The sequence below is a fragment of the Prenolepis imparis genome, unplaced genomic scaffold (genome assembly GCF_030444845.1).
Source record: "Prenolepis imparis isolate NDT839.2.m4 unplaced genomic scaffold, iyPreImpa1.0 SCAF_24, whole genome shotgun sequence".
NCBI classification, from domain to species: domain Eukaryota; kingdom Metazoa; phylum Arthropoda; class Insecta; order Hymenoptera; family Formicidae; genus Prenolepis; species Prenolepis imparis.
In genome coordinates, this window is record NW_028141182.1 from 182256 (window position 1) to 195617 (window position 13362).

Here is a 13362-nt window from a genome sequence, read left to right on the forward strand (position 1 = left end):
TGATGAGAAGAGAGAATTTGCTGATCGCGAGAGAGAATCGAAGTCGGAAACAGGGAATGTGATTTCACTAAGACTGAGGAGCGAGAAGGATAGCGAATGCTATTGTGTATCAGCTTGGCGGTTGAGGTTTAGAGATAACAGCGAAGCGTGATAAAATGAGAGAGTGAGAGAGAAAGAGTGAGAGAGAAAGAGTGAGAGAGAACGAGTGAGAGAGAACGAGTGAGAGAGAACGAGGAGATTGAGAGTTTAAGAAAAGTGCGATAATACAGGTGGTCTGTTATTAGAACAGAATGTCTTTATTCTATTAATGGCGAAATTGCGGACGCGGTTAATCCACAGATTAAATTAACTCTCGAAGTGTCCGAGAACAATTAAAGTCACGTCTTTTATAAAGAGTTCGTCTTTTTCACACTCACTGAAAGATCTGCGATCGCAATGCAGAAAGTTAATCTATCGCCGTGTTCGCACTTAACTCACAGATTTGTATTAGCGTATGTTTATTACTCGATTATATTTTCGATAAGAGCCCGAAACAGTCGTATCCTCGGTATTTAAACTCTTCGGGGAAACGTCTAGAAATTTCGAAGAACGGAGAAAGGGAATCCCAAGCTCCGGGTAATCGTCGAATATTTCCATGAAACGTGGAAACGGTTATCTGTTGATTACATATGAGATATAAATACGAAGACGAGAAAACACATCGAGAACAAAGACGTTTGTTATTGAGCGCGTATTTGCGGATTATCCGCTTTGTAAAGGCAGCACGGCGATAAGATTTTATTATGTTCGAGTTTCATACACTCGTCAAAAAAATTATCGCAACACGTAATTAATATCAAAATTTAGCATAAATTCAAATAAGCGTATCTCCGCGAAAAATTGTCGTATTTCAAAAATTGTTTTTTTGTTTTAAAGGGTAAAGTCTCTACTTTAAGGAACTTTCGTTCGATTTTGATTTTATTCTCTCCCCCTTTCTCCATCCCTTTAAAAGGAGGGACGTGTTTTTTTTTCAAAAAATTGCATAGTTTGACGAACTCTACGGAGTGTACTAAATTTTTTTCGCAAATATCATTATAACTATCGTAAAATATGGACTTTTCTCTACAAATTTAAAAAAAAATTGAATACCGTACGATTTTTGTTCGCGAAGTTACAGCATATCAAAGTTACCTATGCATTTTGGCCTATATATTTAATTACCGCCAATATTAGCATTACTCGATGGGCACTACGGGAAGGTTGCTGGTCGGATTTTGCCCATCGTGTGTGTGTGTGTGTGTGTGTGTGTGTGTGTGTGTGTGTGTGTGTGTTGGGGCAGGGGTATATGTGTTCGTATTTAAAATTGTATATTTCTGCCTCGTCTTCGGATGACCTCTTGCAGGCGCTCACGCATATTAATGCAGGCTCTAATTGTGGCTTGCAGAATTTCGAACCATATTCGATGTAGGGCTGCTTCCAATTGCTGGAAATTGGTTGGTAGTCTTTCAAAATCATGCAGCCATCTTCCCATAAAAGGTCATCCAAAGACGAGGCAAAAATACACAATTTTAAATACGAACATTATCCCTGCCCCAACACACACACACACGATGGGCAAAATCCGACCAGCAACTTCCCCGTAGTGCCCATCAGATAATGCTAATGTTGGCGGTAATTGAATACATAGTCAAAAATGCATAGGTAACTTTGATATGCTGTAACTTCGCGAAAAAAAATCAATTTTTTTTTTAATTTGTAGAGAAAAGTCCATATTTTACGATAGTTATGATGATATTTGCGAAAAAAATTTAGTACACTCCGTAGAATTCGTCAAACTATGCAGTTTTGGGAAAAAAAAACACGTCCCTCCTTTTAAAGGGATGGTGAAAGAGGGAAAGAATAAAATCAAAATCGAACGAAAGTTCCTTAAAGTAGAGACTTTACCCTTTAAAACAAAAAAAAATTTTTGAAATACGACAATTTTTCGCGGAGATACGCTTATTTGAATTTATGCGAAATTTTGATATTAATTACGTGTTGCGATAATTTTTTTGACGAGTATATATAAATTTATTATTCTCGAATTTAACAGGTGTAAATTTATTATTCGCGATTTTAACATATATGAATTTATTCTTTCCGACTTTAACATACCGCCCGCCTCGAAACTATCGTTTCGAAAGGAGAGTGCATAAGCGCATGAATTTAGAGAATTCGTTTGAGGCGATCGGTGTGTTAATTACATTGGTTATCAACAAAGACAAGTGAACGGAAACTAATTACGCGGAGATAGAAATAGAGAATATCAGAGAACGACTATACATAATATGTGAAAGATACATATAATATAATATCAAGAGACACGGTAGTGTCTCGCGCCTAGTTTGGGCGAAGCCGACCCCTTAGAAGCGAGGCACCGTGTATCTTTACGCGAATCGGACAGTTGAGGTAATCATAGATTTCGGATGCTCAATAACGGCTGAAGCGATTGAGTTTTTACTAGTCTTAATCGAAAGATTGAGGTCGAATTAAATAAGGAAAGTGTCTTTATTTTTGCTCTACGTTCATTATAAACGAAGATATCACGATGCAAAGTTTCAATATGAAAAATTTCTTTTAAGAAACGTCCACGTCGTCATCGTTCGCAAGTCCCCAATGTGCGCATGCGGGATTCTTGTACAGTTCCAGCTTTTGGTACAAGAGTGCGCTATAGTGCGCTATAGGTTAGGCAAACAGATGACTTGTTTATATCACCTGTTAAGGAATATATTTGTGATTGATTCGACGTGCGAAGATCAATCATTGTGGCAGCCTGAATATTATCTGAGTAAATCACCTCACCATGAAGAGATTGTTTTACGGCATTGGGAGAAAGTGAAGAAGACGTCTGGCTATTTTAATAACGTTACATACTACACTTGGTTGGTAGCGCAAAACTTGAAATTACACAAACTTGATTTGGATAGATATTTATATGATCCCTAAAAAGTAAGTATAAGAGAGATTGAAAACATGGAATGGAACTGGTTAAAAGAACGAGTATCTATTACAAGTATTGTTTTTGTAGAAAAACTCAAAATGGGGAAGTCAATCCAGGCTACATGGGGTAAACGCTGTAACAATATTTATTTCTTTGCACATCATTTGAAAGACACCGAATTACCTATTGTAAATATAGATACAAAGATTGTGTCTTCCTGGCAATTGCTATGCGAAGCTATGAATTATATTTGGAAAAAAACGACGGACAAATTGGAATGGATTATTTTTGTAAGAGACAATACTATGGTCATACCGGAGAATCTGCGTTACATGATTGTTCCATTAGACCACAGAGATGATTATTATCTAGGCCATCCCATAGTTCTATGGGGTCAAATTTATAACGTTGCTCAATCTGGATACGTTCTTAGTAGAGGGGCATTGGCTAAAGTAGTGCAAATGTTTAATACTACAGAAAAATGCATCGCGGGTGGAAAGTATTGGAAGAAGGAAGATTATTATCTTGGTAAATAATGTGATATTTTCATTTAAATTTAAAACAATTTGAAACATGCTCTATATATGCGTAATATTGATTTTCTCTCTCATTTTACAGGAAAGCACCTGTCGTCCTTGGGCATATATCCGTCCGATACCAGAGATCAGTACTTAAGAGGTACTTTCCACGGTTATTCTTTACAAAACCTTCTATGGGGTATCATCAGACCGGATAGCTACTTTACACGTGCTGTCTATCCGACGAAAAAGGAATGCTGCTCGCCGATATCCGTGACTTTCAGTGTCAGTGAGCCTGACAAAATGCACATGCTAAATTATTTGCTGTATCACTTGCATGTATTCGACGGCGAAAGCAAATTTGGTAACATACCCGCCAAGATGCAAATACCCGAAGATAATGTAAGTCTTTACGCTATGTTCATTTGATTCTTAAATATTATTTTGTCAAACAGTATCGATTTTATTTATTACACAATCAGAATTAAATTTAAATTACTTTTGTTTAAATATAAAAAAAATTACAATAGATAAATATTATATGATAAATAAATGATATAAATAATAATAATAATCGAGCATATTATATATCCCAGGTGTGGAAAATTGCACTGCAGGAGGAATTCAACATCACGCATTTAAGCGATATATCAAGTGATGCTTATTACGAAATATGGCATTCGAAATATTCGGAACCGGGACAGCTGAGAGTTGCTGAAAATTATCGAATGACGCCGAATGTGTTGAATTGTTTATTGGCGAGTTATAAAGCGGGAAACAAACTATACTGTACAGTTAATGCTTTCAGCTATCAAAAATGCATATTATAAATTTCTTTCTTTACATTATTTATTAATTATATATTATTAGCTTTTATTCATTTCTTTATTCCATATTAACAATAACATATTGACAACACTTATGAAGACGTAATAGGATTGTAGCGAAACAAGAAATGAAAATGATTATGAAAGAAAATCACATATATATATGGTATCGCATATCATATATATGTATAGTATTGCAAAATGTAGATTCTAAAGAAATAACGGTTTTTTCTTTACATGCATTTGAAATAGAGGGAATGAGGATGACAAAGAGAGAAAAAGAATAAAGTTGAGAGAAAGAAAGAGAGAGAGAGAGAGAGAGATATAATCATATAATTTATAATTTTATATATTTATTTATTATATAATATATTATTATATATAAAATATATTATTTTATAGTATAATATGTAGTTTTAAAAAATGTTACATTTGAATGTATATCGTACTGCGTCCGCGTCCGCGTCCGCGGCCACGTCCTCGACCTCGCCGACTTCCTGCCCGTGACCAACGGGCAGTTTTATTTATATTTTACTGTAACAAAATTTATATATAAATATATATACAATATATATATGTATTTTTTTTATATTTTAAAATTAATTAATTTTTATACTTACATACAACATTTTCTTGTGGGAGGTTGGGGGGGGTTGTCACCATTATTAGTGACTTTATCAGCCACCGCTGCAAGCTGTGGTGGCTGCGATGATTGAGCTGGTCGAAGAGAAGCAGGAGCTGCAGGAGCTGGAGCTGCAGGAGCTGGAGCTGCAGGAGCTGGAGCTGCAGTTCAATTCTTAACATTTGATTCTCTACATTTGCATTGTAGTCATCGTTTATTAAGTTGTCCTGCTAAAAAAATAAAAGTAAAAATGAAATTAATAATTTCCTTCTATATATATATATATATATATATATATATATATATATATATATATATATAAGGGTGCTTTCCAGCAACGACACAGTGCGACACAGAGTATCATTCTATCTTTGTTTTATTGTTGTTCACTGGTATTGAAAGAAGATAGAATGATACACTGTCGCACTGTGTCGTTGCTGGAAAGCACCCTGTGTGTGTGTGTGTGTGTGTGTGTGTGTGTGTGTGTGTGTGTGTGTGTGTGCGCGCGTGCATGTATGCATGTATGTAAACACGATACAGGAATGCTTTAACAAATTTATGCACACATCAGAGCATATAAAAAATGCAAATATATTTCGATATGTGCGTAAAATTGTGTTAAGCCATTCTTGTTGTCGTGTGAACATATAATAGACGTATATAATTAATAAAATAAAAATCTACTTACTTCTTGAATCTTTGTGCTCTTTTCTTTATTACTCGGCGGCGACTTCTTTTCCTTTTCTTTCATTTTATTTCTTTGATCATGAAAAGTGTGTATTCTAACATTATTAGATTAAAGAAAATTTGAAAAAATGTATAAATCTTTAAAAAGTAAAAATATTTCTAAAAATATTTCTCTATAAAAATATTTTATTTATATTACGATCATTTTATTAATTTTAAATATATAAAGAGATATATGCATAACTAACGATAAAAATATGCCGAATATTTATTTATCATAATAAATAATACGTTATTAAAAAAAAAAAAAAAAATTATGACAGCCCAAAGTTCTGAACCTGGGATCCCAAGATTACTATTCTTGTGTTCTGCCGCTGCACTAGCGGCACCGAGCAAAAGTGTGTCTTTCTTTAGGCCTCGTAACGAACCTGACAATTTCTCTAAACTTCGGGAAAAAAAAATTTTTTTTTACAAGGCGCATTGGACGAAAAGCTCGAACACGGAGCAACTTTTTTTCGATGTAGATTCACCATACCAAAGGAGATCAAAATCGGTGAAGAGTCAACCGCGACCTCCCCTTGTTAGTGACCTTTTGCCATTTTACTCGCTGCTGCAGGGTGTTCACGTAATCATTGAGCCATAGTTTCCAGAATCGTTCAGTCAACTGCCTCACCAGTTGCCAACGTGATAAGCGATTCTCTTTTATATTGAGGACAGAAGGCTCCGGAATCGCTTTAAGCGCTGAGCCGATCAAAAAATGACCGGGCGTGAGGGGCTCGTAGTCATCGACCGTATCGGTGAGCGGCGCGAGTGGCCTTGAATTTAGGCATGCTTCGACGTTGCATAGGAGCGTCGCGAATTCTTCGAAAGTCATTTTATGCGTACCGACTACTCGATGCAAATGATGCTTTACGCTGCGTACTCCGGCCTCCCATAAGCCACCGAAATGTGGAGCGGATGGCGGGATGAAGTGCCACGAAACCTTTTCATTAGCTGTTTGGTTTAAAAAATTCGGATCTCGCAAAGCCGCTCGAAAGGCGGCGGTCATTTCACGATCTGCTCCGACGAATGTTGTGCCGTTGTCAGAATAAATTGACTCCGGGAGTCCACGGCGCGCGCAAAATCGCGAGTAAGCGCCCAGGAAGGCGGAGGTGTGGTAACCTTCGACCAATTCTAAGTGAATCGCTCTGCTTGCCATACATACAAAAACTGCGATGTATGCTTTTCGCGACGCGATTCCGCGACCGGACATTGCGCGAATGAAGACGGGGCCTGCGTAGTCGACTCCACAATGCAGAAATGCGCGAGAGGGCGGCGAGACTCGAAATCGAGGTAAATTTCCCATAAGCTGAATCGGCGTCTTAGCTTTTTCGCGAGCGCATATAACACATCGATGGACGTTTTTTACAAGATTTTGAGCGCGCACCACCCAGAATTCCTGTCGCAATGTTGCAAGCGTTAGCTGCGTTTCAGCATGCAGCGACCTTAGATGCGCGTGTTTAATTATTAGCGTGACTAATGGATGCGAAGCTAATATGGTCGGGTACTTTCTTTGATGTGAAAACGGAGCGTTGGATAATCGCCCGCCAACGCGAATTAGTTTGTCTTCGTCAAGGAACGGATTTAGCAATACGATCGTGCTTTTTGACGAGATCGATTGTTCCTGTAATAACGCTTTCTTTTCACTTGAAAATAATTCGTCTTGAATGCGAATGAGCCAAAATATTCGAGCTTTTTGAAGTTCGTCGGCGGATAGGGCCGCCGGACTTTCGCTGACTCCCGCGCGAGATTCCGCAAGACGACGTATTCGCGAGATATATCGAAAAATATATGCCGTGATTCTAAGGAGCTTAGGCCAGGATGAATATCGCGTGGCTAAGTCCGGTGATTCGATCGCCTCAGCAAGATGCGCGGTCGCGCGAGTATTTTTTTCGAGAGAGGTTTCGCAGAATGACGGATTGATCGTCGAAGGCCATTCTGATTCAGGTAGCCGCAGCCACGATGGCCCTTGCCACCAGAGGCAATGAGAAGGTAACTGCTTCCCTTGAATTCCGCGGGAAGCACAATCGGCGGGATTTTCTCCGGTTGAGACGTGTCTCCATGAAGCGAACGGAATTCGCGACTGGATATCGGTAACGCGATTAGAAACAAACGTCTTCCATTTTGAAGGGTGTTGCATGACCCATGCGAGCACCACGCTGGAATCCGTCCAGCAATGACACGGAGCGTTATTGAGATTAAGTGAGACGCGGACGAATTCTATTAATCGGACTAATAATACGGCGGCGGATAATTCTAGTCGTGGAATACTTAACGTTTTAACCGGCGCGACCTTCGCCTTACCGATTAATAACATCGATGTTATTTGACCCGAAAGCGACGTTAAGCGAATATAAACGACTGCAGCATAGGCTGCGTTCGACGCGTCGGCAAACCCATGTAGCTCGCAATTGATGCTATCCGCTCCTCTCTGTATCCACCGATCGATTTTGAGATTATCGATGCCTGCCAACGATAATTGAATTGATTTCCATTGTTCTAAGAGAGAAAATGGAAGTTCATCGTCCCAGTCTAATTTAACTTGCCACAGTTGCTGCATAAATATTTTGGCGGAAATCGTTACAGGGGTGCTCCAACCTAACGGATCGAACAATTTCGCGATGGTGGAGAGAATCGATCGCTTAGTATTTGACGTAACGAGAGGGAGCGATACTCTAAATTGAAAAACGTCGAGCGACGGATTCCAACTGATCCCTAAAATCTTAAGTCGCTCGTCTGTTTGCAAATCTTTGTGGCAAGCTAATCCGTGATTATCCGCGGTGATATCTGTTAAGAGCTTAGATGAATTACTCGACCATTTCCTTAATTCGAATCCGCCGCGTTGCAACAAGGCGCACACTTGAGTTCGAATCAGTCGAAGTAGAGGTATATCGTCCGCTCCGAACAGAACGTCGTCGACATAGGTGTTATTTTGTAATATCGGAACGGCTAACGGAAACGATTCACCCTCGTCTTCGACGAGTTGTTTAAGTACGCGTAACGCTAAAAACGGCGCGGACGCGGTGCCGTACGTTACCGTTAAGAGTTGATATTCTTGTATAGAATCCGTCGGATTTTCGGTCCAGATGTGCTGATAATTGATCTCGCTTTCGTTGACAAGAATTTGGCGATACATTTTAGTTATATCCGCGGAGTAAACGTATCTATATTGTCGCCATCGTAGTATAATCGAAGGCAGATCTGCTTGTAATTTCGGACCGATAAGCATATGGTCGTTAAGCGATGTCGCATTGCTCGTTCTGCTTGACGCGTTAAACACGACTCTCAAATGCGAAGTGAGGCTGGCTTCGCGAATTATCGGATGATGCGGAATGTAAACGCATTGAGCGGAGGATTCCGCGACTCTGGCAACTTTTCGCATGTGTCCGAGCGCCTCGTACTCTTTCATGAAATTCGCGTATTCCGATTTCAATTCGGGATTAATTTTAAATCTACGATGGAGCGCTTTTAGACATCGCTCCGCAACTTGCTTAGACTCTCCGATTTCGATCGGAGGCCCCTTGATGAACGGAAGGCGGACGACATACTTGCCGTCCGAACGACGCGAGTGCGTCGCGAGAAAATGCTCCTCGCATTTTTGCTCGTCAGGACTTAACGGCGTTTTAAACGGAACTTCTTCAACTTCCCAGAACTTGCGAAGTTCCTGGTCAAGCGAAAGCGTGCTTGAACAATGTTGCACCGTTAGTGTGCGATGCGCGTCAATCGGAATCGACGTTGGGCCCGAGAATACCCAGCCGAAGATCGTTTGTTGCGCAATGGGCTGTCCTTTGCTTCCCTTATGCACTCCTTCGAGGAGTAGCTCGCTATAAAGATCGGCGCCTATGATCATGTCAATTGGATCAGTGTTCAGCGGATTTGGATCTGCGAGATTGAGATCGGCGAGATGCGGCCAATTAACATGAGATATTACTGACGACGGGGAATATGAAGTTAGCGAGTTTAATATTGACGCGGTGGTCGTAATTACAGGATGGGAATCAATAATCGGATGTAATTGAATTAACGCGGCATATCGGCAAATGCCGGCGTCGATGGATCCGACGGCGGAGATCGAGACAGGCATTCGAAAGCGGCGCAATTTTAAATTATGTCTCAGCCGATCGGTGATAAAGGTTAATTCGGAGCCCTGGTCGAGTAACGCTCTAATAACGATCGAACGACCTTCAGCTAAGCTAATCTTTACACGGGCAGTCGCTAGCAAAACGTTCGGTCGTGACGGCAACTTTGATGTTGCTTTCAATGCAATAACGGACGATTCGATCCGAGTATCCTGGTTTGATTCTAGTAATGCCGTACTTGATTTTTCATTAGAAGATGAGTTCAAGTCAGCGTGTAACATTGAATGGTTTCTTTTGGCACGTGCGATACGAATATTTGCTCTGACAAGAGGATACCGCATGCTTGGTACTCAGACAATTAACGCATCGATTAGCTTGCTTGATGATTTCTAATCGCTGACTCGGACTTTTCTTTATGAATTTTGGGCATTTATTAATAAAATGTGAAGCTTTACATAGCGGACACGATAATGCCGGTGCTGTGGAGGCGGTAGCGCTTGTTAATTTTTGAGATTGTGATGTCTTTGTTGCGTTAGGAGGAACCAATTCATCTAACGCACGAGCGCGACTCGCCATAAATTTTTCAAGATCTGCGAAATTCGGAATTTTCGTATCGTCACTTCCTTTTAACTTCCAAGCCTTTCGCGTGGCGTGGTCAAGTTTATGAGATACGCTGTATACGAGTATATCGTTTAACATGTCATCAGAGGACCGGCCTAAATTTTTTAATGACGCGATCGCTCGATTTGCCTTATCTCGCAGTTCGTTCAATCAATTCAACCGCGCATTCGCGTGAAACTTGCGGTAAATGAAATAATGCAGAAAGGTGCCCTTCGATCAATCGACGCTTATTCTCATATCGAGAAACAAGAGTTTTCCACGCAATGTCGAAATTAGCGGCGGTAACAGGAATATTTTTTATTGATTCGAGAGCACGACCGGTTAAGCTTGATGACAAAAAGTGCATACGCGTAAACGCTGTTAAATCTTTATTTTCTACAATAAGCGATGTGAATCGGTCTCGAAAGGTTTCCCATTCTTCATAGTTACCCGAAAACGGAGGGATTTTTATGGGCGGTAGATGAGACAGCGACAACGATGAGCTGCATGAAGCGGTTTTATGTCCTCGGTTCCCAATAAACACTCACTGGTATAAATATAGTATAATATACGTATCAATGGTTTAGGATTGGTATATAAACGATTTTTATACCGTATAATAGAATACGTTAAAATATTGTAATAAATATATATTTTTTAAACGTTTCTAATAAACATTTATCAATCTAAATGTCGTATGATATACGTATATCCAGCATATACTTTAATTGATATAAATATTACAAATAATAAATGTCATTTCTATATTATTATATTAATATATATATATATATATATATATATATATACATATATATATACACTTAATATATTGATTTATTATATTTACGTTTTCGAATGATCGTATAATTGCAATATATATATTACAAATTTTATACCAATATAATTAAACGTTTCCAAGACGTATGTATACTTATTACTAATTTTTAACGTATATTATATATATATACTATATAATGTGATATATACACTGCGATTATACGATCGTATAATTACAGTATATATATATATACTATATATATACTATATAATAATATACGTTAAAAATTAGTAATAAGTATATACGTCTTGGAAACGTTTGATTATATTGATATAAAATTTGTGATATATATACTGTAATTATACGATCGTATAATCGCAGTGTATATATCACAAATTTTATACCAATATAATCAAACGTTTCCAAGACGTATATACTTATTACTAATTTTTAACGTATATTATTATATAGTATATATATTAATTTTTTAAGCTAACAATAATTGCGCCGGGCCAAAGTGTGCCGTATTTACGGCACTGATTGTGAGTAGCGCGCCAAGCAGCGAGCTCGCCCCGCACTTTGCCCTCCCGCTGTTAATAAATGTTAGGTTAGGTTAGTGCCATATTATCGCTTTGTTTGTTGAGGCATAAAGATCTTTCCAGTATTCTTTGTATAAAAATCTTGACTTCAATCAAGCTTTTATTAGGCCTCGTATTGCTATAATACATTACATTAGTGGTAGGTATACATATGTTAGCCAGCGAGAAAAAATAGTCTTGTACTGTTTTCGTCACATTTATAATATCATATACATTAGGTTAGACGTAGTGTTGTTGACAAAAGTAAATCATTTTTGTCCAAGGAGACAACAAGTGTGTTTAAGACAGTTATTATATCATTTGAATACAAACGCATAAATGTAAGTATACTTAATAAAATAATATATTATTACAACCGTATATAATACAATACTATAAATCAAGGATCTCGAACCTTTGGCTCACGAGAATGTTTTGTCTAGTCTAATAAACTATACTTTTCAAATATTTATTTAAACAATATAGTGTTCAATTAATAAATGCATTAATAATTTTGTGATTATTCAAAGACTTATTCTAATAAATAAAGATATTGAATTAAAAAATACATTATATGCTATCCATTATTAAAAATGAATATTATTTAATTTTTAATTGTTATTTAATTAATTTATATTACAATATTGATAATAATTATAGATATATAAGTATGTTAATAATTGTAACTATAAATGTAGGTCTGAAGAAAATGTGGCCTGCTGTCCTTTAATAATTATTTGATTTTACTTTTGGTTTACAAAGGTTGGAGATCTCTGTTATAAATTATAATGCTGCAATGTTATAATGTAAATATGTTGCTCTCTTACGTTTTTCATCACATTTATCACATTTAATATTTTATAGAATATGTTTAGAATATGTTTGATAGATTTGGACAAATATAAATGAGTTTTCATTATGAATATTGATATAATCTATTGTAAATTTATATTAGTATACTCGCGTCTTTACTGTAATATTATATAATTTTTCAAAATACTAGTAATGATGATGCAATGTAAAACTAACAACATATTTTTTTATAATAAACATATAATGTCAAGGCTCTGACTATTCAAAATTAATAAAAAAACGGGCTAATAAGAGCCGAGCGCGGATAGAAGCGCGACAAAAAAAAAGGAACGAACTTATAGTTACAAAGTTAATTTATTCAAACGTTTCGGTCCCTGATTCGGACCATCCTCAGTAAGCTGTACAAACATAAAATAAAAATAAAAGATAAAAAATACAAAATTGAAAAAATGGCAAAAATTATTTAACAAAAAACGGTGAGGCGATGGTAAACAGAAATTTAGTATAATTATAATAAAAAGGAGGGTCAACATGAGATAAAGAATAATTAAAAATTAAAGATAGAAACAATACGTACATAAAAGAAAGAAAGAATGATTCATAAGAATCGTGCGGCAAAAAACGGCGAAGAGCCCCGCAGCCAATGTATAATCGCAACAGCGTCACCTCTCATCGTTACCAAACGGAAAGAGAACGTTTGTGAATGCATATTATTGCAAACCTGTGTTGATTAAAGAAAAATTGATCGAGCTAACAAAGAAACACGAAAGAAAGAGGCAACTTACCGATGCTAGAAAACACAGAGGCATACGGGAACGTGACATATAATCGCACTTGTTAAACGATACATCGCGACTGG

At 37.4% G+C, this 13362-nt stretch overlaps 2 protein-coding genes across 2 annotated transcripts; one reads left to right on the forward strand and one right to left on the reverse strand.

Moving 5' to 3' along the window:
• The first annotated feature begins 2746 nt into the window (after positions 1-2746).
• Positions 2747-5105, forward strand: LOC145946853 (C1GALT1-specific chaperone 1-like). The gene is made up of 4 exons (XM_083056604.1): positions 2747-3487; positions 3578-3879; positions 4074-4271; positions 4986-5105. Exons 1-4 carry the CDS (start codon positions 2992-2994, stop codon positions 5103-5105), a joined length of 1116 nt encoding a protein of 371 aa, XP_082912730.1. The 5' UTR covers positions 2747-2991.
• A 38-nt stretch (positions 5106-5143) lies between these two features.
• Positions 5144-10012, reverse strand: LOC145946854 (uncharacterized). Its single transcript, XM_083056605.1, has 2 exons — positions 6186-10012; positions 5144-5156 (listed from the first exon to the last, which is right to left on the reverse strand). The coding sequence occupies exons 1-2, from the start codon at positions 10010-10012 to the stop codon at positions 5144-5146; spliced, it is 3840 nt and encodes a 1279-aa protein (XP_082912731.1).
• Positions 10013-13362: the final 3350 nt, after the last annotated feature.

Bases quoted from the DNA above. Each gene is read 5' to 3' on its own strand.
- LOC145946853 (XM_083056604.1), top strand. From the start codon at position 2,992: ATGGAATGGAACTGGTTAAAAGAACGAGTATCTATTACAAGTATTGTT. The intron at 3,880-4,073 runs GTAAGTCTTTAC...TATATATCCCAG, and splicing joins TGCAAATACCCGAAGATAAT to GTGTGGAAAATTGCACTGCA. The intron at 4,272-4,985 runs GTTAATGCTTTC...TGACTTTATCAG, and splicing joins GAAACAAACTATACTGTACA to CCACCGCTGCAAGCTGTGGT.
- LOC145946854 (XM_083056605.1), bottom strand. From the start codon at position 10,012: ATGTTACACGCTGACTTGAACTCATCTTCTAATGAAAAATCAAGTACG.